Source organism: Suillus fuscotomentosus, assembly GCF_016647785.1.
Source record: "Suillus fuscotomentosus strain FC203 chromosome Unknown F5891scaffold_1, whole genome shotgun sequence".
NCBI lineage: Eukaryota > Fungi > Basidiomycota > Agaricomycetes > Boletales > Suillaceae > Suillus > Suillus fuscotomentosus.
In genome coordinates, this window is record NW_024539513.1 from 1948298 (window position 1) to 1974629 (window position 26332).

Genomic DNA, 26332 nt, shown 5'->3' on the forward strand with positions numbered 1-26332 from the left:
TCTAGTGGGTACGTCAGCTTGGTAAGGGTCAATGTAGATATTTATTCAGAGTCAGCTTAGACTACAATTTTTGAAGAATGGTGACGAAACATACCTTGTTGTGAGCTACCATCGCCCTCAAATTTCTTTACCCTCCCAAACGCTCCATTGACACCATGCCCACCAGCGCAGCTCCAAAACGCATGGCGACTCGACCTAAGAATGCAACTCAGCATCCAGGACATATTCTGACTGGGGGCGAAAACCGTACAAAAAGACGTACCAAAGCTCAAAAGGCCGCCGACGACCAACGTGAAGAAGAGGAGAAGAAGGCAAGTAAAGCAGCTGTACTGGAAACTAATAAGCGCGTTGTAGAAACAACAATACAATGAGGAACAAAAGAAGCTCCTGACTGTATCTGTAAAAGTTGTAAGGTCGCGCGCTGCCTAGTCTGCGTTACTTGAGAAGCAAGTGCGTTCGACCCTATAGGGGAAGTGAGTGCAGCAAGGATCTAGAAGTGTGCGCTTAAGCGAAGCGCGAGAAAGCGCAGGAGCGCGCAAGGTACAAAGGCGCGGGAACGCGCGCGCGTATTAGCGCGAAGCGTGGGAAAGTGCGCGCGCATATGCGGAAATGAGAAACTAAGCTTAAGTAGTGATATAAAGCAAGATAAGAGATATAAGAGTGCAAAATGTAAAGGAATAGCTTTCTACTATATTCTGCTAAGTAGTAAGTGGGTAGTAACTAGTAAGTGAAAAGTAGGAAAAGTAGGTCCGTAATAGTATGTACTGCTGGCGCTTATATAGCGCGCCTAAGCGCGGTCAAGCGGAGCCGAAGCGCTACCGAGTAGGTATGTAAATATATATATGAGTGAGAATGCATGATAAAAATAAAGGTGGAACTATGCTAATAAAGGAAATGGAAATATACGCACTAGGGAGCTTGGTGGACAGTGGATGGATGCTTCTGGATGGCTGGCGCCATAGGGCGCGCAAGCGCGGGAACGCGCGCGCGCGTATACATCGCGAAGCGCGGGAAAGCTGCGCGTCATATAGAGATAGCTGTGGGTAGTGCACAGAGTGACGCTACAAGTTCGTGCTATGTACTTCCTAGTGTAAAGCACCATATCACGCCATGAGAGGCATAATTCTCTACATCTCCCAGGGACTTAAATTCTGAGTGTCCCCACTCAGTGCGTGTGTGGTGAGGGTTTCGCGTGATAGTATGCATGTGCGATGCATGTACGATGCTTTGGTTGTTGGGCGATGAATGCGTGATCATAAGAATGGTATGTGTGAAGCGCGGGAAGTTGCGCGCATGTTACGCGCGAGGCGCGAGAATGCGCGCGCGCTATGCGTGAAGGCGCGGGAATGAAGCGTAGCATGGTGGATTGCGAGGGTGACTCTGATGTGATTAATGTGCCATGGGTGTGGGGCGATGATGCAAGGGTGATATGGATGTGGCGCGCAAAGCGTGGGCGAGATGCGCGCATATCCATATAGCGCGGGAAAGTGCGCGCGCGCAAGGCGCGAGAACGTGCATGAGTGTCGCATGTGTTGTATTCTGTGGGGATGGCGCGAAGTGGCGCAGTCCAGGAGCAATCCAATCCATGTCCAAACCAAGTCCTACTAGGCGTGCTAAATATTAGTTGCTAAAGGTTTGAACAGCATGAGTAAAACTATAAGTGAAAATATGAAGGGAAAATGGTAAACTTTGTGGATGTCCTATCCGACTTGTCTTCTTCGTGCAGCTGTCAACATCTACACCTTCCTATGAGAAAGGCGCGGGAAGCGCGCACGCGCGCGCGTGAAGCGTATGTGCGCGTATATGCGCGTGAGCGTGGGAAGACTGCGCGCATATGTGCGCGTTCTAAGGTAAAAAGGAGCATGGTGCCGCGTCATGCGTGCGAAGAGGAAATATACTATTGAGCTAGGCGGGCACGATCTATGGTTGTTTTTCTTCTAGGTGATTCCTATATGCATATATCAGTGTGTTATTAGTCTTTTGGACAGTGTTATAATGAGAGAAAATGAAATGAAAGAGCACTGGACGAAACCCAGGGTAAAACAAACAATATCCTATGAAACAGTGTTGGTATATGTTCCTCCTTTGATGCGCCGCTGAAGCGCTCGATCCTCCTCCTTGAGCGCGTGCGAGCGCGCGTGACTAGCGCGCTTCGCGTCTCTTGCGAGCTGACGCTTTACCCAAGGTAGGGTTGGAATGCGCAAGGCTGGCGTATTTGGGGGGGGCTTGTAACTGGCAGAATGAATTCCTGCACAACGCGCTGCAGGTTGAAGGCGCGCCAATGGGAGGCGCTGTGAGGGGTGTAGAGGCGCCCTACAAGCTGATAGGGTGCGCGCGATGTGCGCGCCTTGGGGCGATTTCGCGCAAATTTGATTATATTGGCCGAACACGCGAGGAACGGCCATTTCTCTGCAAATGCGTTAGTGAGAGATGTATGTAGTGTAAAATTAGGCGCAAATGTTGCACAAATGGGCTGTAAGGGTTGTATATCAAGGCGCAGAAGGCGCATGGGCGAAAGAGAATAGTGCGCATCAGCGCGCGCAGGAACAAAATTGACATGGTAAGCAAAAGCGTGAAGAATGCGAATCAATGTGCAAAGTGCGAAGTTAAAAGTGATAATAGGGGGGTTAGGCGTGTATGTATGTGTCAGGCGCGCGCCTAAGTCGCGCCTGGATGACTGATTGGAATATGTCTTGTGTTGAATGAAAGAAATGCAATTTAAAAGGGGAGAAGTGATAGAAATGCAATAGTGTGGAAACTCTGCTAAAGTTATGAATGCGCGTGATCATGGCGCGTGAACAAGGGGTGGTGCGAAGATGAAATAAAAGTGATTGGAATTGTCATATAGCTCCTTAAGAGCTTCAAACATGAAAAAGACAAAAAGTGCGAAATGAGATGAGGGTAAATATACAATGCCTCTAAGCGCGCGCATTGCGCGTCCTCAGGCGCAATATGGTGCGCCTGAGTCGCACCAGGGTCGCCTGAGACATGCTCTGCTTGGTGGTTAGGCACCGTGTTGCACGGATGTTTTACCGGTGCACGATAGTCACTGGAAGCAAAAAGCGCGACATGCACGCAATCGTTAGTGACAATTGGAGTTACCAGAGGCAGACTCTGGTTGATGTAAGGTGCAACTTGAGCCTCTGATGCGGCAGGAGGCTCCTCTATAGGCGCGCTAAGGTGCAAAGGATGTTTGGGGTCATCCCTGACCTCTGATGATGCAAGCGGTGGTAGCAGTGATGGTGATGGCATGATTGGCGAGATTTCTTCCTTAAGTGTTGCGATAGCGAGGGGCGAGCATGTTTCTAGCGGTGCATTAGTGTGCAATAGATGATTAGAGTCATCCCTGACTAATGGCGAGGCTATAGCGATAGGCGCGTGCGATGCGATAGCGATAGGTGCGCGTGTTTCAACTGGCGCGTTAGTGTGCAATAGATGTTTAGAGTCATCCCTGACTACTGACGCGATTGATGGTGATGGTGATGATGCGGATTGTGAAGGAGATGGTGCTGCTGAGGATGATGGTGAAGAGGCACCTGCAGTGCGCGTCTGGTTGCGCTTCGCGAGCGCGCGCTCGAGTTCGTGATCTAGAGTGATACAGTCTGGTATAGCTTTGCATGCTGGCATAGTTGATGGTGGAGGTGTGTGTGAATTGCGCGAAGGCGCGGGAAAGGCGCGCGCGCGAGGCGCAAGAATAGGAACTGGTGGCCTTTTGTCAAGTGCAACTTCTGAGGGTGCGCAATAGAAGAGTCCTGCTGTCGCATTAGTACTGGTGGTCGTATCCTGGGTTGCGTGGCTCGCGTGATAGCGATCTTGGCACTTAGCCACTGGTGCGCTAACTGGCGTGTTTGGCGCTATAGTGGGCGCGCTAATTGGTGCGCTTACTGGTGTGCTTGGCGCGGGAAAAGCGCGCCCAGATAATAGGAACTGCGCAGCTGCAAAGACGTCCATAAATGGATATGGGTCGTATGGGTGGTGGTCAGGGAACTTGATCATAAGGCGCAAGCGGATTTGCGCCTGAGCATCGCTAGGGATTCCTTCCATGAATAAGCGGTCGCGTTCGGCCTTTCCAATACAGTCTTCGTCCATGAGTGGCTGCATAACCTTCCTGAATGCACGCAGGTAATTGCTGAGTTCTGTGCAAGAAGGCATTGGTTTGTTAGCGTATTCGCGCGCAATGGCGCGCAAGTCCGCAAGCGCATAGCGTCTTTTACCATCCCATCCAGGATACATTACCTTTACCTCGTCTAAGAAGGCGTCATAATCGCTTACTTGCGCTTCAGGCATTCCGCCCCATAGTTCTCGATCGTCGCGCTCAAGGTAGCGGATAATACCTTTGATGCGGTCGAGTCCTTGGAGTCCTGCTTCATCAGCGAGCTGCTCATAGGTATCAATAAACTCGGCGAGGTTGTCTGTAGTGCCGTCGAACTTGGGCGCGTTTGCTGTGCCGCGGATGGGCATTCTATAAGGCATTGCAGTGTGAAAGAGCGCAGGCGCGCGCGAGGCGTATAGGGGTGGGAAAGCGCGTGCGCAAGGCGCGAGAATGCGTGACTAGAAATTGGTTAGCTTTTGAATTTGCAAAGAGATTGACCTTATATGTGCGAATTGCGCTAAGTGCAAAGGTGCGCTCGCAAGGCGCACAGGGGTGGGAAAGCGCGCGCGCAAGGCGCGAGAATGCGTGACTAGAAACTGGTTAGCTTGTGAAAATGCAAAGAGATTGACCTGTATGTGTTAAGATGCGCAAAACTAGATCTTGCTGACTGCTCCCCTCGCGGTGGGCTCCAGTTGTAGAAACAACAATACAATGAGGAACAAAAGAAGCTCCTGACTGTATCTGTAAAAGTTGTAAGGTCGCGCGCTGCCTAGTCTGCGTTACTTGAGAAGCAAGTGCGTTCGACCCTATAGGGGAAGTGAGTGCAGCAAGGATCTAGAAGTGTGCGCTTAAGCGAAGCGCGAGAAAGCGCAGGAGCGCGCAAGGTACAAAGGCGCGGGAACGCGCGCGCGTATTAGCGCGAAGCGTGGGAAAGTGCGCGCGCATATGCGGAAATGAGAAACTAAGCTTAAGTAGTGATATAAAGCAAGATAAGAGATATAAGAGTGCAAAATGTAAAGGAATAGCTTTCTACTATATTCTGCTAAGTAGTAAGTGGGTAGTAACTAGTAAGTGAAAAGTAGGAAAAGTAGGTCCGTAATAGTATGTACTGCTGGCGCTTATATAGCGCGCCTAAGCGCGGTCAAGCGGAGCCGAAGCGCTACCGAGTAGGTATGTAAATATATATATGAGTGAGAATGCATGATAAAAATAAAGGTGGAACTATGCTAATAAAGGAAATGGAAATATACGCACTAGGGAGCTTGGTGGACAGTGGATGGATGCTTCTGGATGGCTGGCGCCATAGGGCGCGCAAGCGCGGGAACGCGCGCGCGCGTATACATCGCGAAGCGCGGGAATGGTGCGCGCATGGCGCGCGTTGCGCGGGAAAGCTGCGCGTCATATAGAGATAGCTGTGGGTAGTGCACAGAGTGACGCTACAAGTTCGTGCTATGTACTTCCTAGTGTAAAGCACCATATCACGCCATGAGAGGCATAATTCTCTACAGCGTTGCGGCATTTCATAAAAAGATGGAGACAGACCAAGCTGCTGCGCGTGCTGATGCACCTAAGCCTAGTCGTCCTCGTCCTCGTCCTGTGAAAAAGGCTGTGAAAGCTCCAGAGACCACCGACTTGACTACGGCTGCCGGTAAGGCTGTTGGCGCTATAGGCAATGGTGGCAGGGCTGATAAATCAGCAGCCAGTGCCAATATTGAGCATCCTGGGAGTGAAGAAGACGAGGAGTTGGAGGTGCAGATGCCAGGAGCACGCAAGAAGAAGGGAAAGAGGATGGTGATCCCAGTGAAAACACCTGTGAGAGATGCGATTGATGTGGCAGGTGCCCTTATCGCCAACGAATCAACACAGGCACGTGATGATGATAAGTCGTCTGACTCGGATGTGTAAGGCATTTAATCGTTTTAACCATGAAGCTCCATCTGACTGAAACATCACTTTTTTTCTTCAATCTTATGGTCTATGATGACGATGCTAGCTCTCCACCTGGTTCTAAAAAATTCAGTCATATCGGTCGTATCCCGAATTGGAGGATGCACATTCACATTGGAAAGCCATCCTCCGAGTCCAACTTGAAGCACCGTGGGAGAGCTTCTGGAGCGCCTTCTACTACTATCTCTAGTGCCACTCCCTCCTCTAAGCTCACCAGGGGGAGCACTTTGAGTAGTGGTGGTGCCTTACTCACGCCTATCGATACTCCCGATGCTGGGGCCAACGACGTGTCGGATCTTTTTACAACTCTGTTTGCAGACGACGAATTAACCGACTCAGTCGAGCGCTCTCAAGCACTCGCTCGTATGTCAAAATCAAAGGCTTCTCAGGTAAGTCCAACCATCTAGTTTATTTCTATGTGCTAACTGCATTTCCAGGGTGTCAAAATTTCTCAAAAGGTCTCAGAGAATTCTCGACTTCAAACGAAGTTACCCCATCGCAATGCCAATCTGGCACCCAAGCAGCTCGACCCGATTGAGCCTGATGTCACCGCGGATGATGGTGCCTTCAATCTCGTGGGCGATGATCTTGAAGTGAATGCGGAGACTGCTCCTCCAGTAACTTCCCTCGTTGACTATGATTCCAATACCGAGAGGGAATCTGATCTTGAACCCCCTCCTTCTGCACAGGTTCCAAAAGGATACTATGATGCCGACCGGCCTCCACGTCTCGCTCCATCCTACTTATCCCGCTGTAGAGACTCGTGTGTCTCATGGTGTGATATGGCAGGTTTCACTAGGAAGTATACAGCACAAACTCGCAGCGTCATTCTGTGCGCTACCCACAGCTATCTCTATATGATGCGCAGCTTTCCCACGCAATGCGCGCCATGCGCGCACCATTCCCGCGCTTCGCGATGTATACGCGCGCGCGCGTTCCTGCGCTTGCGCGCCCTATAGCGCCAGCCATTCAGATGCATCCATCCACTGTCCACCAAGCTTCCTAGTACGTATATTTCCATTTCCTTTATTAGCATAGTTCCACCTTTATTTTTATCATAGTTTCTCACTCATATATATCCTTACATACCTACTCGGTAGCGCTTCGGCTCCGCATGACCGCGCTTAGGCGCGCTATATAAGCGCCAGCAGTACATACTACACGGGAACTACTTTTTCCCTTTCACTTACTAGTTACTACCCACTTACTACTTAGCAGAATATAGTAGAAAGCTATTCCTTTACATTTTGCACTCTTATATCTCTTATCTTGCTTTATATCACTACTTAAGCTTAGTTTCTCATTTCCGCATACGCGCGCGCACTTTCCTGCGCTTCGCGCTAATACGCGCGCGCGTTCCCGCGCCTTTGTACCTTGCGCGCTCCTGCGCTTTCTCGCGCTTCGCTTAAGCGCACACTTCTAGATCCTTGCTGCACTCACTTCCCCTATAGGGTCGAACGCACTTGCTTCTCAAGTAACGCAGACTAGGCAGCGCGCGACCTTACAACTTTTACAGATACAGTCAGGAGCTTCTTTTGTTCCTCATTGTATTGTTGTTTCTACACCGCCCTACCAGCGTCAAGCGCAAACTCGTAGATGCTGAGGATGACATTACTGACGATGACTTGATTGAGGACACTCTAATCGAGGACAACCTCATGATCACAGATGACTTTGCGATCGAGGACGACCTCATGTTAACGGATGTGATCAAGGACGACATCATGATCGAAGACGACCTCATGATCGAAGACGACCTCATGATCGAAGACGACCTCATGATCGAGGATGGCCTGGTCGACGAAGACTCACCCTCCTCCGAAATCGAGTTTGTGGCTCACGTCGAGCCTGTGGTCAAGACTGAGTACAAACCAGTGTCCTTGCGGTTGACTTCTACGGTAGTGTGCTTTGGGTTCAATTATTTGAATTCTACTGACTACAAAATTTATAGACCGGTGTCGGCGTCAAACGCAATGCCCCCCCTGCAGCAAAGCGGCTGAAGTCTTCTCGCAGCATGTCCAGCATTCCAAGTACTGTGAAACCTCAGGCTGGTCCCGCGAATCCGTTAGAGGTGACAGTGGAGATCCTCCCCCGTTCTTCATATAGGATCAAGCATCTTCCTGGAGGACCTCGGGCAGTGGCTAGGTGGAGCACAACCTTCATTCCCACTCTCATTTCTGCTATCGGAGACCAGGAAGAAGTCTGGGGTCGTATCAAGTCGGAAGCAACGTTCCACGCTACTATACAGGACACCTGGGATGCTGTCTATGAAGATATCCCCCATATCGTCACGAATGATGGACCCGTTATAGCTATAGTGAGTTATCTTTGACACTATTCATGTCTGACCTTTATTTTTTCCTAGGCTCTGCAACGGCTATCAGAGTGGCGCAATTGCATTGGCACCACGGCTGTCACGGTATACACAAACTTCCTGTCGTTGCAAGATGATGTCAAGACTGATGAAGATCGCAAAGCATTTTCCGAGAGCTTACTTGTCAAGTTAGCATTCCTGTATGGGAACATCCCGGAGGAAGGGAAATTGGAGAACCCTTTCGAGTCTGAGCTTATCATTCAGGTACTCACACAGCACGCATGCGCTACTTTGGGTGCTATTGGCGACCATCACACAACAGCGCATGCAAAAGGTGCACTCAGCCTTTGCACTGCAGCGGCATGTATCTTCCTGCCCTCTCTTCACAGCACGGCTAATTATTTCCTGTGTTTTAGGTGGAACGTGCCATCCGCCTTATCGCTTCCGAGACGCTTGTCAGCGAATTGGAGGCGAACAGTAAAGGCAAGGCCGTCAAGGTCCCTCACTCTCTCAACAAGTCCTCGGGCAAGATCAGCGGCTCTCGAAAGGCGTTCTCGGACACTAATTTCGGTGTAATGACCAGGCGCTACATGACATCCATCAACCGCCTACAAGACTCAGTCATCCAGGATATCTGGGAACAGGCGAAGGAGATTGCCTTTAAGAGGCGCGGTGCACCCTCCGCTCCAGACGAAGACTTGGAGGATGAGCGCGCACTCATAGGGTTCTAGTTGTTGTCTTTCTTGTTGCCCACTGCATGCATCTCCTTCACTGCTTCACTGCTTCATAGTATGCTACTGCTTCGCTAATTGCTGCTTCTGAAACTCCTTTTTAGTGTCTTTTGTCCAACTTTTTCTATACTTAATCTACTTGTCGCTTGAAATGCTATGTTTTGCCGTCATTTTTCTCTCAAAAAGTGTGATTAAGTCGCAAACAAGTAGAAAATAAGTGAGATAAGTGTTATTACTTGCTGCTACTTTTGCTAGCACTTGCACTACTTACAAAGGCAAAATTATCGAAAAAAGGCCAAAATAAGAGTGGAAAAAGGTCCAGTCAAGAGGAGGCATCTGCTTTTTCAACTTAAAATTGCTTGTGGCAAGTGGGTGTCACAGTTCTTGCGCATGGCTTATCCGCACCTTTTTTGGAAGTTAACCGGCGGCAAGTTACAAAAAAGGCAGTTCAAGAATTGTGAGAATTTACTGATGTGCATCAGCAAAAGACCTTGAAATTTCGCTTGTCAGAAAGAAGTTTGATGCTTACGGTGAGCTTACGGCCTGGTGATCGGAGCAACGCGATTGGTGGAACAAACTTTTCCGTTGTACACCGTAAATACTCGATATCGATAGTGTTATAATTTTTAAACGGGTGTATGTATTGCATTATATGTTATTATATTGAGATTGAGTTGAAATACTAGTCTAGGGTTCGGAATTGCATTTCCAAACACCGAGTAGGGTCATTTGTATTGATCATTGGGCCATTCAGAAAGTTCAGAATCACAGCAATCGATTGACATGCATTCAAATCTGCGCTACTAATACTATTAACGATCAATACTACGCGAACTCCGTACTAAACGTATGATAACTTTCTTTATCTGCAAAGTTATTCAAAAAAAACCGGTCATAGGACTCCAAACACGTCGTCGCAGAAATGTCCTTGTTGACCTTCTCACCGTATTCTGGTATCAGTTCGACAGCATGTGTAACATCCGTCAACAACACCACACCACCACGCCTATAGCGTTTGCCATGTTGGTCCACCACATATGACTGCTCTACTGTCCACATCGCGAGTTCGGGACGGTCATTGGGATTGGCGACGAAGTCAAAATATTGTATGTAGAGGAGCGGACTGGAAAGATATGTTGGAAGAACCAGGTTGGAAGCACGTGGAACCTTGGGCTGAAAAATAAGTCGAACTTGGGCGACGCGACTTGCTGAATATCACCTCGTTAGTGTTAGAATATGACAGCAGAAAATATACGTACTAATTTGGCCATCATCACTCGTAACATCGACAAGGACGGTATCACAGTTCCCGAGGGGAAATAGGTCGCTGGGAGGGTATGATTGGATCACCCTGCTTGGCATGATCACTCGAGGTTGGAAGGCAGAGTGAAGTTGCAATCGAAATTTGTTCCACGCGTAAAAGCGTCCATGTCTGTGGTCCCAGCGAGTATTCTCGCCACTGGAGAGGGAAGAACGCTGGATGAACTGGGAGACTGCGTGATCAAAATCAACGAGTGCGTATTTGGTGAGAATATCGACGGGCGACAGGGACTTGAGATCTGGTGTTGAAGTTAAATGGAAGGCAGTGAGAGCATCTCCAGAAAGAATGCCCTTGTGAAAATGATTACGGACTCGTCGAGGTCCATGGACAGAATATGCTTCATCGGGGAGTATACGAGAAATCCAGGAGAGTGCTGGGTTGACGGTCGTCACTTCCTCATCTTCAAGGTTTATGGCGTTGACGAGCGATGCGCCATGGGAAGTGATTAGCGCGTACAGGTTGAACAATTCCATTGACTCCTGGCGATTGAGAATCCGTACACACTGCTCCGTGAAATCATTCACTCGTCGACTTGTTCGGGCAAAGAGATCCTTGCAGTGAGTGATGAGCAAGCGCTCCGTCATGTCGGCTGAAAACTGCATCAAAGTACCCAGTCTCTCAATCGTGCCTCTGAAGCTTTGGAGTAACTCGAGCTTGGGGATGAAAAAGTCTTCTTTGGCGCCCTTCTTCCCCCTCCTCGCCTCGGCCTCGACGATAGCATCCTTGAATGCATGAAAATCGGAGAGTGCCTGCACCATCGACTGTAAGGATTCAGGAGAATGGACTGGATTTTGAGCATAATAGAAAAAATCTATGAGAGCGCGGATTGCGCGAACGAATCTAGGTGGAGCAGCGCCTGAGATTGAAGCAACAATGGTGCGTTGAATATCACGATGCTCACGCCCAGTCATTTGGTTGACGTGCGTGATGCCTTTAGTAAAGTGGTGCGTCCCTACCCATTTGTGCTGAGTGATGAAGCGGGTGTCGAGCTCGGTTTTTCCTACTATCTCCTTGATCCATTTGAGTGGATGATCTGCAAAAAACTTATGAAGGGTATGTAAAACTTCGCCAGGGAGAAAGACGGATGGACACGAAAACGACCAATCAAGCCAATATGGCATGTGGACCCCAGACAGATGGGCAGCTTTTGCTGCCTTCTGAAATTTGTCGAGATCCCAAGGATCAATCTCTTTGGCGATCTCGTGTATAAGTTGTAGTGTGTGCTTCCCAGTGCGAGGAGGATAGAGAATTCCGTCACCGAATTTGTCTTGTGTCGCCATAGTGATTGGAGAGACATTCTTGCTGACTGCAGCGATCATGGAGGCCTCAGGAAGGTCACATACATGGGCGATGAGTGGTGTAAAGACGTATCGAATATGTCGGGAAGGATCAGGCATAAAACAGCCATCACTCGCTGCAACCTTCAGGTTGGCGCAGACGAGATCAACGCACTTATGCCATAGCCGCGCCTGAAGAATGGTCTGATAGTCAGAATGCACGCGAAACTTGCTAACAGGCATGTAGGCGATACAGCGCCAAGCTCGCAGGGTGGCCTTGGAGCGAACCTCCGAATCGATGTTACCGATGGTGATGAAAAGTGGGTGCATCTCGAGCCCTCCAGTAATCCGCGTGACAGGAGTCTTATCGGATCCCAGGATGATAGGTACTTGCGTAGCACCTACTGGCAGATAGTCCTAGGTATATAGAATTAACTTCAAGTAGTAGACTTAAAGGGCCAAACTAACCTGGATTTTCCATGCCATATCGGCACTCATATAATCTCCATACTCGCGTTGACTTCCTGTATTGACTACGTGTGGCTGGAAGGTAATGTGATTGGCGAAAACCGGATCGCTGAAAAGTTGTTTGACAACCTCTAGAGCATCGCGCCAAATAAGTTGCACGGGATAAGTCGTCTTGTAGCCCATAAACTCTAGGTTCGAAACTTTCCATGGCACAAAGGAGGGTAGTGCATCGGTCCAATCTAGAAGTTGCTCCTTGGAGGTGAAGGATGGTTTTAGGCGAGTGTGAAACTGGAAACAACGGAGTCAGGCCTGTCGAGCAGCACTCAAAGTCTCTCCTACCCATTTTAACTTTAAAAACTTGTCAATCTGAGCTTGAGTTAAGTTTTCAACCAAGAACTTTGCCAACTCCCATTCTCCTTCATCATGGAAAGGGTAATACGTATTTATTTCTCGCCGATAATTATACTGATCGTCTTGCAGCCTGTCAAACAGGTTCTTGCCAACACCAAAGACATATCCCGAGTGCGGATGACAATAACCAGTAGTGGTAGAAGGTTTTGACGATTGGGAACCTCGCAACCCAGGGGGAACAGGGAATTGATGCGGACGTTCCTCGTGCGGCCAACAGGTAGACTGAGAATTCAAGTGCAGGGTAATGGCCTCGATTGTAGGAAACTCTTTACTGCAGTTGGGACAAAACCTGGTACAGGTATGTCCATTGATCATCAGCACTATTGAGTGACAATGATAAGTATACGCACATTTGCTGCCCTTTGCTGAGTGCTAGGTGTTACGCAGTGCACAAATCGATTCAGTCTTTTAGACTCCGCCGGCTGATGTCAACCTTGTGATAATCCAACAGGTCGCTTCATATAATTGCAGATTTCCCAGTTAGCCTTCCGCAGGTTCTCCCAAGTCCACCCTTTGTACATGATGATTCATACAGTCTCTTCTCCACAAGTCAGTTCCTCCCCCGTTTCTCGAGGCGGTAGTTGCCCTCCTCCATCAAGCAGTCCTCCATCTTCACCTCTGTCAGGCGGACGTGCTACCACTCCTGGATCATCTCTTTTTGATTCCAGTCTCAAGTCAGAAAGCTTTCCCAATACGAGGCATTCTGACATATGTGCTTCACTAAGAAGCATATCCTCACTGTCAAAGACACCTCAGATTGCAGCTGCCAAATCGGAGACGGACAGCCTATTCTATAATCCGTCTACACCTCCAAATCCTGCATGCGCTTCTCGACGTGGCTTTATCCGCGAGAGAATGAGCAACAAGTTCATTCCGTACCCCCCCTCTCCGGCTCCAATTGAGGTCCGTTATGCAGCTCGTGTCACTGGGCGAGAATGCAAACCATACGTATCCTCTGACTCACTTCTCGAGGTATCGTGTATTTCTTTTATTTAATTGTAGAGACTAAATTATTGAAAGCATGCCGGAACATTGGAAAATGGCCTCACGCAAATGCGTCCTGCAACCTTGTACAAAGGGTATCAAGCAAAGCTTGCTGCTCGTGAGACTGCATGCCAGCGCATGTTGGTGACCGCATGGGAAATCGAGGAAACCGAGCGCTTCCTTGAGTTCCTGGATGCTCTGCATGTCGACAACGAAGAACGGCTCGGATTCGCTCAAGAAGACTTAAACATCTTTAGGAAGCTATTTTCTGAGCGTGACCGTTCTGATGTCAATGACGACAGAGATTACCTTCAAGCTGTCTACAAGGATGAAATGGAGATTCTTCGCGTTGTCTCGCTACAAGCTGAGCAGTTCTCAAAGATCTTAGGTGCATGTGTCAAGAAGGATTTCTTGCAACCTGGAGCCAAAGGATCGGGATCACCATCGCCTGAGCCTGGGGTTTCGATTAGAGATAATCTGGTATCCGCAGATCAGGAAGATAACTCACAGGTTTCGGTCAATTCGGCAGCACAGTCCACACACCCTTCCCGTACGCCGTTATTTGTATGAGCCCTGCGCTTCCAATTGAGGTATGTATACACGTGTCCGGTCATTATGCGCTCGACTGATCAATCGATAAGAACGCATTGTAACATGCATGCTACAGTTTAGCAAATCCATCATGGCCCCTTTCTCATTTGTATTCATTTTTCACATCTGCAGCTGTTCTTTTTACATCGTGCCCCTTCATTTTAACCCTTATCCTGTTCGCAGCCCCATGTCACAAGACGTGTAGTTTATTTGGGTGTTGTTTGTGTACAGTCGCTTCTCGTAGAATTCAAATTGGACTGCTCTCTGCGCCCATGCATCCTCAACTCCCTCTACTTTATGGCCAGCAAACGTGCACCGCCCCGCAAAGGTAAGACTAACTTTGCAAAACCTGCTCGTGGTTCGGGCCTCAACCCATCTCATGCTCCCGCGGACAGTCAATTGAATCTCGTCGATGAGCAACCGCGCGAACCGATGTCTTTTTTTAACCCTCACGCCTCAAATCAGCCGCTGCCATTCAATCCTCACACTACCCACCATCCGCACCATCCACAGGACTCCGCGCACCATCAGCACACATCCGCTCCCCACCAGCGTGAGTCTACTTACGATCAGCATGAAGACTTCGCCCAGCATCAGCAAGAAGATCTCGCACATCATCATCAGGATTTCGCCCAGCATCAGCATCAGTCCGCTCCCTACCAGCGCGAGCCAGCTTACCAGCATGAAGATCTCGCGCACTATCAGCATCAGGACTTCGCGCCTCCTCAGCAGGACTTGCGCCTCCTCAGCAGGACTTTGCGCCTCCTCAGCAGGACTTTGCGCCTCCTCAGCAGGACTTTGCGCCTCCTCAGCAGGACTTTGCGTATCCTCAGCAGGACTTTGCGTATCCTCAGCAGGACTTCGCGTATCCTCAGCAGGACTTCGCGTCTGGCGCTGGATCCTCGACCGGATATGTTGCTCCGTCATTAGGTAAGTCTGCCTGCGCTCATAACATATGTCTAGCACTTACCCTTCCACCATAGCGCCCAGTTGGGTCGGCGATGATGAGGAATTTCAGACTCATTCAGTCCTGCCACCGGATCTCCACCACTTACGGCCAATGTCGACAGGAGAGATCCCCAACTCCCATGTGATACATGTAAGTCAATGTTAGTATCTGCATCATCGAAAATTGACCTGACATTACTAGACTACAGGGCCTGCAAGGACATCGAAAGCACGTCGTCGTGCAACTCGACGTCTGCCCCCCACACCACGCCTTGTCATTCCTGTTGTGACGCCCACAACGATGACGGGGACTGTCGCACCTCCAGAATCCATCGAAGGTTCCGCCGTTGACATTAGTCCCGAGACGCGCAAACAAGCGATCTCGGCCTCAAAGGAACGCGTATTATCCATCGTCTTTTCCGACGACGCACTGGTATCTCTCGCGGCTGACAAAAAGCGCATCGTCAAAAAGGTCATTTCCGAAGTAAGATCTAGAATACCAGCCCTTCTCGGTATGAATTAACACGCGAACACTGACTTATACTAACTATTTGATCCTACTAGTTGCAACACAATGGACGGCTAACGAAAAGGACGTCGCGAACGTTTGGTGCGCAGTGACGAAATTTCGCACTGCATTCGCAACGATCATCCGACAAGCTGTCGTGATGGGATATTCCCTCTTCCCACCACAGGGCTGTACTATCCCCCCAGATACTTTTCGTGTCGATCGGATACGCTGCCTCGTCGTAGATAACGACTTAGCGTTCATGCATCAATACACTTTTGCAGTAAGTCTTTATTCATTTTCGAGAACATTTTTTTAATCTATTTCGACAGGACGGTGCGCTTGTCATTCACTCGAAATTCACCAACCCATTCATCCTTCATGTCCTAACGAAACTCATCTGGTGTTCGCCCTTCCGGCTCCACACTTTTCTCGACGAATGCCCACGCCGTCAAATACGTTATGCTATTGGCGCAGCCGGCGCCATTACAGAGTCTGCATTGATGGAGCAGGGCTTGATACAACTTACAAAGGGTAGGATTACCCCCCAGATGACGCATTCGACATTCACAAAGATTGTTCTGGGCCTGGATCAGCTAAGTGACGCTGAAAAGGTTATTTTAGACGACTTCACAGACAGCATCGTCGTTTGCGGGCGCTCGCAACAGCAAGCCAACGACGAACTATCTGATTTTGATTTTGAATAGATACATCATGTATACCGATAATATATTCACATTAGCTAATAGTTGTATCTCACTTGTGAAAATTTCGATGCTATTTTACATATTTGTATCGTGTCCGATTCAAAAAACTAACATTTTACTACAACGGCAGTCCCAGAGCGGTACTTTTCTCTCGGTTGAGCCAAAACGACATTTACGAACGCATGCCCTGAGCTATACCCAATCCGAGTTGTTCAGAACAACTTTCGAACTCGTTGTCGGTAACTCGACTCTTTTAGATGTGGTTTCACCCCCATGCTGTCACTTATGTCTGTGAAACTGTCAGCGCCAAAATGGATGCCGTGAAGGAAGATCTTCGGGGAACGCTCGACTCCGTCACTCCAGAATTCCTGTCAACATGGGACCTTAATTCGATGATGCGAGACATGGTTGTACCCAAAGTGCCAGTCCTGCAATCTATCCTGCGTCGTGCTGCTCAGACGGATCGTGCTGTGGCCAAGAACAAGATAAAAGATTGCAGTACTGTATGATACATTACATTTTCTGATGTTTATGTATCTTTCATTAATGAACATATTTCTTGTTTCAAAGGCGTGTAACGTGATTATCACCCAACTCGCGTCTCAGCGCTCGCATCATAGCCTTTTCCTTGCTGCTCCGTTTACTCTCTTCCTCTGGACAAATGGTGCATCCAGGCAAACCATCGAAGCCCTGTACAAATGCAGCCTTTGCATTTCATTTACATCCCTCCTTACACTGCTCGAGAAGCTTGCTGCACGGTGCCTCGAACATGCAAGACAGCTTGTCCGTCAGCCACATGTGATGTGCTATGACAACATAAATATAAGCACATCTATCTTTGTTGAACAGCGACCTGATGCTCCAGCGAAGGTTCAGTCAGGAACCTTTGCCATTCTTTATGAAGTTCGCAATGGGAATCCAGATTATATGCACCTCTTGCCGATGTTGAACCGTCCCCTCCATGCTACTGAAATCTCGTTCAGCTCTGATGTTCGTCCGACCTTCGATCAGATGCATTCATTCCAATATCAACTTCGCATTCATGTTATTGAAATTCTCCTTGACAACTGCTCGAACTTTTCGGATTATGATCGGTCAACACTACGTCATGGTGAACGTCACAAAATGCCTCGAGGTTATTGGACGAAACAATTTCCCTTGCGTACCTCGACTATCGACGAAAGTTCCATCACAGGGAATATTGCAGTCATAAACGACGTCTACATAAATCAACTGCAGATGAAACATCATGAATTATCAGATCGAGCCATTCCTAGTTTCAACGACCAGTCTACTAATGCTTGCATTCGAGGAGCGAAAACTCTACGGGTGAAAGACATCAATCCCTTCACTCATCTTCAAGTCATTCAACTTGGATTTGGCCTGTTCCACCTCTGTCTTAATCTTGTCTGGGCACTCCTCCATGTTCATCGAGGATCTATTCATCAAATTGGTAGCCTCTCGTATTTCTTCACTCTACTTGATCGAACACAACTTGGATGCGAACACCCGGACTATCACACACTTCTTGCAACACTGATGCAGATTCTACAAGGCATTGTCGTGAATGCTTGGCGGAAGGAGTGCGGGCATGTTTCATTAGCTGTCTTTGCTTCTTCAGACCCTACTGCCGACAAACTTCTTGAGATCGCGGACAAGATTCTCATTACACACGCTACACCTGTTCATGAGCCGTCCAAGAAGAAACGAAACCATGCAACTCTATTCGAGGATTCCGAACCCACAGACACGGCTCACCATAACCTGCAGCTTCTTACCCGTGATCTTCTCTATGTTCTGGAGCTAACCAGTGCCATCTCGCACGGTGACTGGGGCTGCATTGAAGATATCCTCGGAAACTTAGCAATGATATTCCGCGGAGCCGGCTCGAACAACTACTGCTCTGAAATCCTTCATTTTCTCTTTAACCTTAAGAAAATCTGGACTCCTGAATTTGCGTGCGATTTCATTTTCACTTTTAGATTATTTTGACGTTTTTAACATTATACTATTTCAACAGGGACATTATGCGAGACAACGCACTCGTCAACCTGACTGGCCTCGAAGGACACTGCATGCCTATCGATCTCAATATTGAACACCTCATCAAATTTTTGAAGGCATGTGTAGCTTTGGATCCGAACTGTTCTGTACTCCTTCATTGATGAGCTGTACTATTATACCATGCAGCTTTTCTTTTCAGCGAAAGGAATTTACTCCACTTGGGATCGTCTTGGCGACATATCCGCAACCGTTTCCCTACTACAAAACGTCAAAAAGCAAGTCAGACATGCACTCGGTATTGGCTATCATGGCCTGAATCACACAACCCCCAACACAACACCTTCTGTCTGGAGAGTCGCAAACAAAATCAATGAACTGAGTCTTCACACATTTAACCAAGATCGTGAGGATAATGATTCCGTGAAGCCCGTTGCAGATGTACTTGCGAAGGTGAACAAAAACTCAAATCTTCGACACTTTCAACTTTTAATAGGAAGGTGCGAGAAATGCTGGCAGGCAAAGGATACGAGCAGGAGGAAGACGAGTTGCCAAGGGCTGCTTTTGACTTGGCTAGTGCTACTACAGAGGATAGCTGAATGTTATTATACATGAATAGTAGGTGCTCCAGTGCGAGTTTTCTTAGCTGGCCGAGAACTTGAAGCCGCTGCAATATTCTTCTCATCGAACTGAGTAATCAGCTTCAGTATCTGTACTCCACAATCCTTTCCCCACTCCACAGTCTCCTCCAACAGTGTAACAATGGCATCTACCGTCTTCACGTTGTCTTGATGTGTCTTGCTGAGGAGTTCAAGGCCACCATCGTCACATATCCATGTAATGGGCCAAACCGATCGAAGAGGATGATTTGAATGAGCCTCTGCCCTCCATGTGTGTAGATTTTCAAGTAGAAGTGCGCGGAGCTCTTTGTCACGCAGTCGGTTGTGCTTGCATTTCGGAGGAGCAGTTGAGAATGGATCACTGGTGCTGTCTAACGAGTGCATGCTGCCAAGGAAATACATAGACAGATTGAAGTTAGAATCAGGATGCCGGTCACAACATGTTATGGTAACATAGTGGAGTGCTATCCACCGAAGCACAGTGGTCAGTGGAAAGTGATTGCTAACAAGAAAAAAATGTTACTACCTGTTGGTGTCTGATCATTGAGATACTTCGCAAAGAACACCCGAAGACATGTTTTCGATTGTACATATCGTAGTGCAGCGCATCCCGTACGGTCTCTTTTTGATGAGTTTTTCTTCAATGTGGTTACTGCATACGGTCTGTCAGGATCATCAGTGTTATCGTGCTCCTCAGTCAGATTAGCCTCCAGTGCCCATGGCTCAATCATCATCAGGTAAAGCCCACACAAATGACCATCTCGCACAGCACAACCACCCCGCTGGAGTGCCTCCGACAAGTTCCTCGGGATGCCATATTGTATTACGATCATGACACCCTGTATGTCTAGACCCTCCATATTGCAATCCAGGGTCAGCCGGTTGAAAGAAACAAGGCAGACAAGGGTTCTTACAGTTGAGGCTCCAGACGTAGCATGGATGATACGACAAGTGCCCGAGACTGATGCGAAATCATCGTAAGTTTGCTGAAGGTATTCTGCCGACATGTCACTATGGTAATGTTTCACGATTCCCTGATTCTGTAATTGTTTCGGCAGATGGGAATCATTGTATGCAGCTGCATCTGCGGCTTCTTGCTTATTATCGTGGAATATGAGTGTCTTCGGAATCACCATTGGTGGTCTATACTCTGCTGGGATCAAGAGGTCAAAATTATGAAAATTGTGAGGGCCTCCAATGAGTGGTGTCGTTGTGTAGGTAATATTTTGACGGTTAGCTGACAGCGCTAGATAGATATGGTCTGGTGGCATCATAAGCTGGTGTTTTACGGTTGAGAGAATGTGAGGTGGAAGTGTCACTGAAAGGGCTTGAAATGTCGTGCCCTTGAAAAGAAGTACACGAAGTTCACCAAGCTTGCTGTAAGCCGGTCGAAATGCATCTTCACTGTGGTGTGACAATCCTGCAGTATAAATGCTGTGAGCTTCATCAACATGCACACGTTTAATGCGTCGAGTGAAGGTCTGATCCTGTCCCAGGAGCCGTGCGAGGCGTGGAAGGTGACCATTGAACATTGATAGTTGTTCCGGTGAAACAATGAGGTGAGTAAATTTTCCTACGCGAATTGACTGGTAGCAAATGTTCTGCATTAGCTCCAGCGCACTAACGACAATGCATGACTGAGCTTTGGTTTTACCTCCCAGAGAGCTGGATCTGCTGCAGTGTCCTCATTGATCGAGATCGTAGGAATGCCATATTTTGTCGATTCAAGAACCTGTGATAGTGAAATTCTACATGTTATGGTGCACGAAGTTGTTACACTTGGACTGAATTACCTGGGTGGCCTGCAGACGTTTGAGTGGTGAGATAGTCATGCTAATGGTGCCAGGGCGGAGCAGAATGGGAATAATGATGCATAAAGTCTTCCCACTGCCTGTTCCTGCAGTTATCACACTATCTTGACCGTTCAAAGTTGCAAGAACTGCTTCGAGCTGAAATTGACGTGGAACAATGATGGTTGCCGTCAAAACGAACACAATCAAGCACGCACGTAACGTGTCCGTTCGGTTGATATCACCGAGTGTCTGAAGGTAGTTTGTTGGGAGCCAGTCTTGAATAAGATCATGTGCAAAATGATCCAGCACATCCAGTGATGCAGCACGGATGCCCTCTATGAGTGAGTGCTGGTCCATGAATTTCGCAAGTGTATTAAGGCGCGTCGCGTTGCGTCAATAGAGAAATTATATTGTTTATTTCCTATTCTATGCACAGCTTAAAAAAACCTGGTTTTCTCATTGGCCAGACATCACGTTACCTTGGGAATCCGCTCAGTATCCGAATTCAAACCCAGTTTTACCAGTCCCTCTATCGACGGCTTGCCTCATAGAGGGGCTGGTCACCAGTCTAGTAGATATCTATCATAGAACAATATAACGGTGCAGTTGTATTTTGTTTGTTGTATCAATACCATAATGCAAAATCAAAATCATGAGCCCTCTCGTCACTTTCTCGAGCGCAGGAGACGGTATTTGTTGGTGCGTTGATACATGTCATGCCACAGCCACCAACTAATTGCTTACATTCATCACGATGGCGAGGACCTCTCTCCAGCAAGGAACATTGCTGCACTCGACAGTGTGCATATATGGCTTATAATGTCTGCTCAAGAGTACGATAGTCATTCAATCAAAGTCCAATTTTGGTCCAACTAGAAACATCTGTAATCATAGTACAAAGCTGAAAAGTTCCTGTGAGTTCCTAAGAAGCCAATATCATTTGAACTTGTTCAGCAGCTTCGACCCGCCTGCAAAGAGACCACATCAACAATAGATGACAGAACGTTGTTCAGGAGTAAACTCACTCTGCGCAAGACCCTCCAGGTGTCTCCTCGCATCCCTCCCCGCGATGCCCTCCACAGTGTCTAGTGCGCGCCCCGCGAGATTGGACCTGCCCCCTCCACCATTGCCTGTCCACATCGGTGCCGGCTGGTTCGGGGCGTAATAGCTCTGAGACTGCGGGTGCGTAGGAGGTCCTTGTGAGAACAACCAGAGTCAGCAACGCGAGGGCAGCCGTGAACAGGAGATACACACTATTATGGTGCACTTGGGACGGAGGCGAGCTTGGGATTCCCCATTCAGGTGGAGGGTATGGTCGAGGAGAATGCGAACCACCAGGAGGTTGTGCGGGAGGAACTTGGTGTTGAAAGTAGTCTTGGGCAAGTGGATTTGATGCGGGATAGGTTTGGTAGGGATGTGGTGGCTTGTCTGTTGCTATGTAAGGTTCTTGAGGTACACCAGAAGTTGGAATTGTGTTCGGATATAATTGTTCTACGCGGAGGTAAGAGGTGGCGTGTGAATGCGTCTTAGCATCATGTCGATCGTATCCTGGTCCGCCTATAGCGGAAGGCCTACCCTGGGGTGAGGGTGAAGGGTGGGAATCGAGGGGTGGGGCAGGGGGATGATTGTACGGATCATAGTGAAGCTGTTGTTGACCAGGATATTGGGACCATGATGCAACAGGTACTTGTGAAGCCGGCGGGCGCGGAGAAATTGGCGGGATTGCGGGCGAAATACTGGGACGCCTTAGACTCGCCTCCACGGAAGGCATTTGCATGACCGAAGAAGAAATTTCCGATACATGAGATTCCTGTAGTGTTGAGACAACTTCTGACGGATGGTGTGATAATTTCTGTCGGGCGAGATCATCGGCCAAATATGCCACATTAGAAGATGCAGGTGGAGGAAGAGGGAAAGAAACTTGAGAGGATGGCCTGACAATGGAATGCGAGGAGCCTGGTTGCTGATAGAACTGATGGGGACGCATGTCCATATCCACCTTATCGGAGGAATATACCGGTCTTGCTGACATTGGAGCCGGTGGAGGGCGAGAACTCATGTTAATAACAGGAGGTCGACTGCCCGCTGATGGCGAGCTCGTGGTCAGCGATGGACTCCTGGCCGGAACAGGCGGCGGGGATACAAAAGAGGCTGAGACACTGGATGAATGGCCGAGAGTAGGCTTGGTGGCTTCAGGTGGGACTGGTCTGACGTTGGGTGTACTGCTTGTTCGAGGACTTTGCGTCGGTTGCTCATCTTCCAGCCTATATGGAGGTGGAGCCTCATCCACTGCTGCACCTCCTTCCTTTGTAGCCCAATCGTGATACGCTCGTTGAGCTTCCTTCCATCGCTCCGCCTCTTCCTCGTGAGCTGTTTTATCTTCATACCTGGGGCGTGTTGCCCAATAATCCTGTAACTCCTTGACAGGAAATGTCTCATGTATCATACGATCACCGCGTAATGATTCAGCGGCGAAACCAGTTATGCGCATATACCAGTCTGACGGGAGCGAATAGCCATCGGCATCGAGCGCTAGAAAGTTAAACTGTGGGTGAACAGGAAGTTGCTTTGAAGAAGAGACAACGGGCATGTATGCTGTTCCTTCGTCATATTCATCCCACATGGCCCCATAGATGATGCGCACCCCTGCGTGTCGAGCAGCATATATTTGCTTCCAGAGAAAGCGGCCCCCGTTGCGCTTTATGTCGTTGAGTCCCCATTGGCCGCCAGAGAGATTATAACCCTGTAGAACATAAATAATAATCAGTAGGACAATGATCATAGACGGGCGTTACTGAACTTACGCTGCCTCCAGGAAGTACCACAGGTATGTAATCTACTCTTTTTTTGCCTTCATCTCCTCTTTGCTTCAGAAAATCAAAGTCCTGTTTGACTTTTTCATTCCCCCAGCGCTCCGCATCTTCTTCATTTCCGTAACGTCCGATAGTCCAAGGGCTCAATGCATCAAACTCTTCTGTCCAGACTCGCAAGAAATCGGGGTTTGGGTCACTATCAGATGTCGATGTGCGCCAGTGTCCAGGTACACCTGCCATAAGATAAGCACCGCCTGGTGTGGAGGAACGAAAGAAATTAGTGATAGATCGTACGACTTCAGGGGAGTGGTTTCTTTCGTTGAATCCAAAACCTGAGGGGAAAGATGAACTAAATAATCAAAGTGATTTGGATCTAAACGCATACCCCACAGAGCAATGACCGGGCTGCCTTTTTCGCGAAGATAATTGGGGCTGTCTAGAATGCATTTATCACGCACAAGATGCATCCAATCTTGCTCGAGCACTCGCTGAATCTTGTCTGGGTGAACACCTGAGACATCATACCTAGATACGTAATGAATATCGATCAAACTGAGTTGACAAATATGCGCACATGATGGCAAATACCCTTCCCTCTGCTTCAGCAGCCTCTCGAACACGATCACCCACTTCATCTCTGATTTTCCTCATTGCTGTCCCCGCCTCTATGTCGCACTGGCCTGCAAATCGTTGCAAGAACGCGCCGTCGACACCGTGCAACGCCATCCAGTGAAAATGGCGCCTCACCGTCTTCGAGTGGCGCGAAGAAAATAGAAACATTTGTTCTCCGTCTGCGTTTTTGAGACCTGGGGCAGGGTACAGTTCGGATGGGGAGTAATCAGATACATCTGGCCATATATCTGTATTAGGGTGTCCACCGTCTGGGAGCGGTTTATCAAACCAGTGTAGCCACCCATGGTGGTTAGGATCCAAGGGTTCGCCATCTCCAGGACAGGTGAACCTGTAAAAGGAATGTTGAGTACGAGGGTCGCTATATCATAATGCGTCCCATCATCCGTCTGCGACTTTAGACCACTTGAGAGACGCTCAAAGGTGATTATGAAACCTGGACGGCCCACGAGCTTGTATCAAAGAAAGACTCAAACGCACCATCCTTGATATCCGACTAAAAATTTATCCTGTATTGTGTTTGGGTTTGCTCTGCGGTAAGGTTCAAGGTGATGAGTAACCGTGACGATGCCATTTGCACGTTAGTTAGTAGTGAAGGTAAAGTGAGCATACTTTTTGAGAACTCGTCCTTCCAACACTTTCCCCGACATGGTGTGAAACAAAGTAAGATGATGCTACGCAGCAGTACGCAGCTCCTAAGCCAGGCCTAGGGCCACATAAATGTCGCAGTTCCTGTAAGTATTTTAAGTTTGTGATATAATCATTCCGTAAAATAATTATTGAAATCTCACGTTTGTTGCTGTGCACCAACTTCTATCAGTGCTTTTTTAAGCTTCCAGCTACAGTCCCGGAGCACGCAACGCTGCCTTGATATGCTCAATATGAGTAGTCAGAGGGTAAAAGCTATTATTATTTCGAGTCATGAGACTCATGACATAATACCCAGCTAAATGTTGTCCTCTTATATGATATTGTCATCGAATCGATGGATGACTTTACCAGTGCCAAACACCATGGATAGCACTGCAGAAGACCTCGCTAGCTATCTCGTACAGCAACTCAAAGTGTACGTTTATTTTCTAGACTAATGCCACTTGATTTGATGGTCACTGGCAAGCCAGTAAAGTAGCTGGAGAGCGGCTCTTAGTTGCTATCGCAGGCGTCCCTGCGTCAGGCAAATCAACCCTGGCTGAGCTAGTGGTCGCCAAAGTCAACGCGCTTTTGGCTGCTGATAACGTCACGCATCCCACTTCTGCCATTATGGTTGCCTTGGATGGGTGGCACCTGACACGCGCACAACTAGATGCCATGTTGGATCCTAAACTTGCGCATGATCGTCGCGGTGCACACTGGACTTTCGACGGACCATCTTACGTCGAGTTTGCCAAGCTTTTGCGTCAACCGGCAACTGCTGTGATAACTGCTCCTTCTTTTGATCATGCCCTGAAAGATCCTACCCCTCACACTGTGTCGATATACCCTTCCCACCGCCTGGTTGTGATCGAGGGTTTATACTCCATGTTAAAGCACGAAATATGGGAGAAGGGCGCACAGCTAATGGACGAACGTTGGTGGATACATGTAGATCTGGAGGAAGCGAAGCGACGGTTAGTCAAGAGGCACGTCCTCACGGGCGTGGCTAAAGACATGGAAGAGGCAATATGGAGAGCTGAGCAGAATGATGAGCCAAGTAAACTCCATTATCTTCATAAAATGATATGAGGGATGCTAAAGCTTGGTCTCCTAGATGGGAAGTTTATTGCGGAAAACCTGTATGAACCTACAAGGATCATCAAGAGCTTGGACGACCCCAAATATACCCTTTGACCTACTGCAAAAAATAAAACCTCACTTCTCCGAATGCAATAAAATTCTAGGCTTCTACTAGGACTTTGTTCACTCGCCGATAAGCCCCCGAATAAGGACAGATAAATCACAATCGAGTTGTGGACTGTGCATCACGGTGATTTTGCAGAACGTCTACCGATGCATAGCTCCCTTTCACTCTAATTACAGTATTTCTGAATCTCCACGGTCGATCGGTCTACTACGAGGAACGCCGACATTCCTGCCTGAATCCCGTGTCTCCGTGGCTGTAAGCATCCATGACGATGGTCATATTCAGGGGCTGCGAAAGAATAACATTCATAGAGTTTTGGTGGTTTGAAATCGGTT

The 26332-nt window shown here is 48.4% G+C and overlaps 8 protein-coding genes across 8 annotated transcripts; 5 read left to right on the forward strand and 3 right to left on the reverse strand.

The window, feature by feature from the left end:
* Positions 1–8054: 8054 nt before the first annotated feature.
* F5891DRAFT_937199 (uncharacterized protein) lies at positions 8055–9085 on the forward strand (the record flags this gene model as incomplete). Its single annotated transcript, XM_041374083.1, has 3 exons — positions 8055–8357; positions 8406–8761; positions 8815–9085. 3 exons carry the CDS (start codon positions 8055–8057, stop codon positions 9083–9085), a joined length of 930 nt encoding a protein of 309 aa, XP_041234298.1.
* Positions 9086–9910: 825 nt separating this feature from the next.
* F5891DRAFT_938162 (uncharacterized protein) lies at positions 9911–12877 on the reverse strand (the record flags this gene model as incomplete). The annotated part of the gene is made up of 4 exons (XM_041374153.1): positions 9911–10289; positions 10341–12100; positions 12218–12439; positions 12491–12877. The coding sequence occupies 4 exons, from the start codon at positions 12875–12877 to the stop codon at positions 9911–9913; spliced, it is 2748 nt and encodes a 915-aa protein (XP_041234299.1).
* A 207-nt stretch (positions 12878–13084) lies between these two features.
* On the forward strand, positions 13085–14116 carry F5891DRAFT_1180271 (uncharacterized protein; the record flags this gene model as incomplete). The annotated part of the gene is made up of 2 exons (XM_041365899.1): positions 13085–13534; positions 13583–14116. The coding sequence occupies 2 exons, from the start codon at positions 13085–13087 to the stop codon at positions 14114–14116; spliced, it is 984 nt and encodes a 327-aa protein (XP_041234300.1).
* Positions 14117–14434: 318 nt separating this feature from the next.
* Positions 14435–16300, forward strand: F5891DRAFT_1180272 (uncharacterized protein; the record flags this gene model as incomplete). Its single annotated transcript, XM_041365900.1, has 6 exons — positions 14435–14784; positions 14826–15067; positions 15121–15236; positions 15288–15597; positions 15650–15876; positions 15926–16300. The coding sequence occupies 6 exons, from the start codon at positions 14435–14437 to the stop codon at positions 16298–16300; spliced, it is 1620 nt and encodes a 539-aa protein (XP_041234301.1).
* Positions 16301–16557: 257 nt separating this feature from the next.
* F5891DRAFT_936980 (uncharacterized protein) lies at positions 16558–18292 on the forward strand (the record flags this gene model as incomplete). The annotated part of the gene is made up of 3 exons (XM_041374067.1): positions 16558–16803; positions 16871–17576; positions 17664–18292. The coding sequence occupies 3 exons, from the start codon at positions 16558–16560 to the stop codon at positions 18290–18292; spliced, it is 1581 nt and encodes a 526-aa protein (XP_041234302.1).
* A 500-nt stretch (positions 18293–18792) lies between these two features.
* F5891DRAFT_24857 (P-loop containing nucleoside triphosphate hydrolase protein) lies at positions 18793–21107 on the reverse strand. The gene is made up of 5 exons (XM_041371064.1): positions 20715–21107; positions 20576–20653; positions 19836–20507; positions 19448–19775; positions 18793–19385 (listed from the first exon to the last, which is right to left on the reverse strand). Exons 1-5 carry the CDS (start codon positions 21069–21071, stop codon positions 18907–18909), a joined length of 1914 nt encoding a protein of 637 aa, XP_041234303.1. The 5' UTR covers positions 21072–21107; the 3' UTR covers positions 18793–18906.
* Positions 21108–21650: 543 nt separating this feature from the next.
* Positions 21651–24807, reverse strand: F5891DRAFT_1180275 (uncharacterized protein; the record flags this gene model as incomplete). The annotated part of the gene is made up of 7 exons (XM_041365901.1): positions 21651–21682; positions 21740–21910; positions 21969–23457; positions 23519–23859; positions 23913–24052; positions 24102–24488; positions 24770–24807. The coding sequence occupies 7 exons, from the start codon at positions 24805–24807 to the stop codon at positions 21651–21653; spliced, it is 2598 nt and encodes an 865-aa protein (XP_041234304.1).
* A 363-nt stretch (positions 24808–25170) lies between these two features.
* On the forward strand, positions 25171–25984 carry F5891DRAFT_1124391 (P-loop containing nucleoside triphosphate hydrolase protein; the record flags this gene model as incomplete). The annotated part of the gene is made up of 3 exons (XM_041363885.1): positions 25171–25223; positions 25279–25847; positions 25905–25984. 3 exons carry the CDS (start codon positions 25171–25173, stop codon positions 25982–25984), a joined length of 702 nt encoding a protein of 233 aa, XP_041234305.1.
* Between the last annotated feature and the right edge of the window lie 348 nt (positions 25985–26332).

What these genes read in the sequence shown, in the direction of transcription:
- F5891DRAFT_24857 (XM_041371064.1), bottom strand. Translation starts at nt 21,071, where the DNA reads ATGGACCAGCACTCACTCATAGAGGGCATCCGTGCTGCATCACTGGAT. An exon ending in CTACGTCTGGAGCCTCAACT is followed by an intron (nt 19,776 to 19,835) that starts GTAAGAACCCTT and finishes TGCAATATGGAG; the next exon opens with GGTCTAGACATACAGGGTGT. An exon ending in CAATGATCAGACACCAACAG is followed by an intron (nt 19,386 to 19,447) that starts GTAGTAACATTT and finishes TTCGGTGGATAG; the next exon opens with CACTCCACTATGTTACCATA.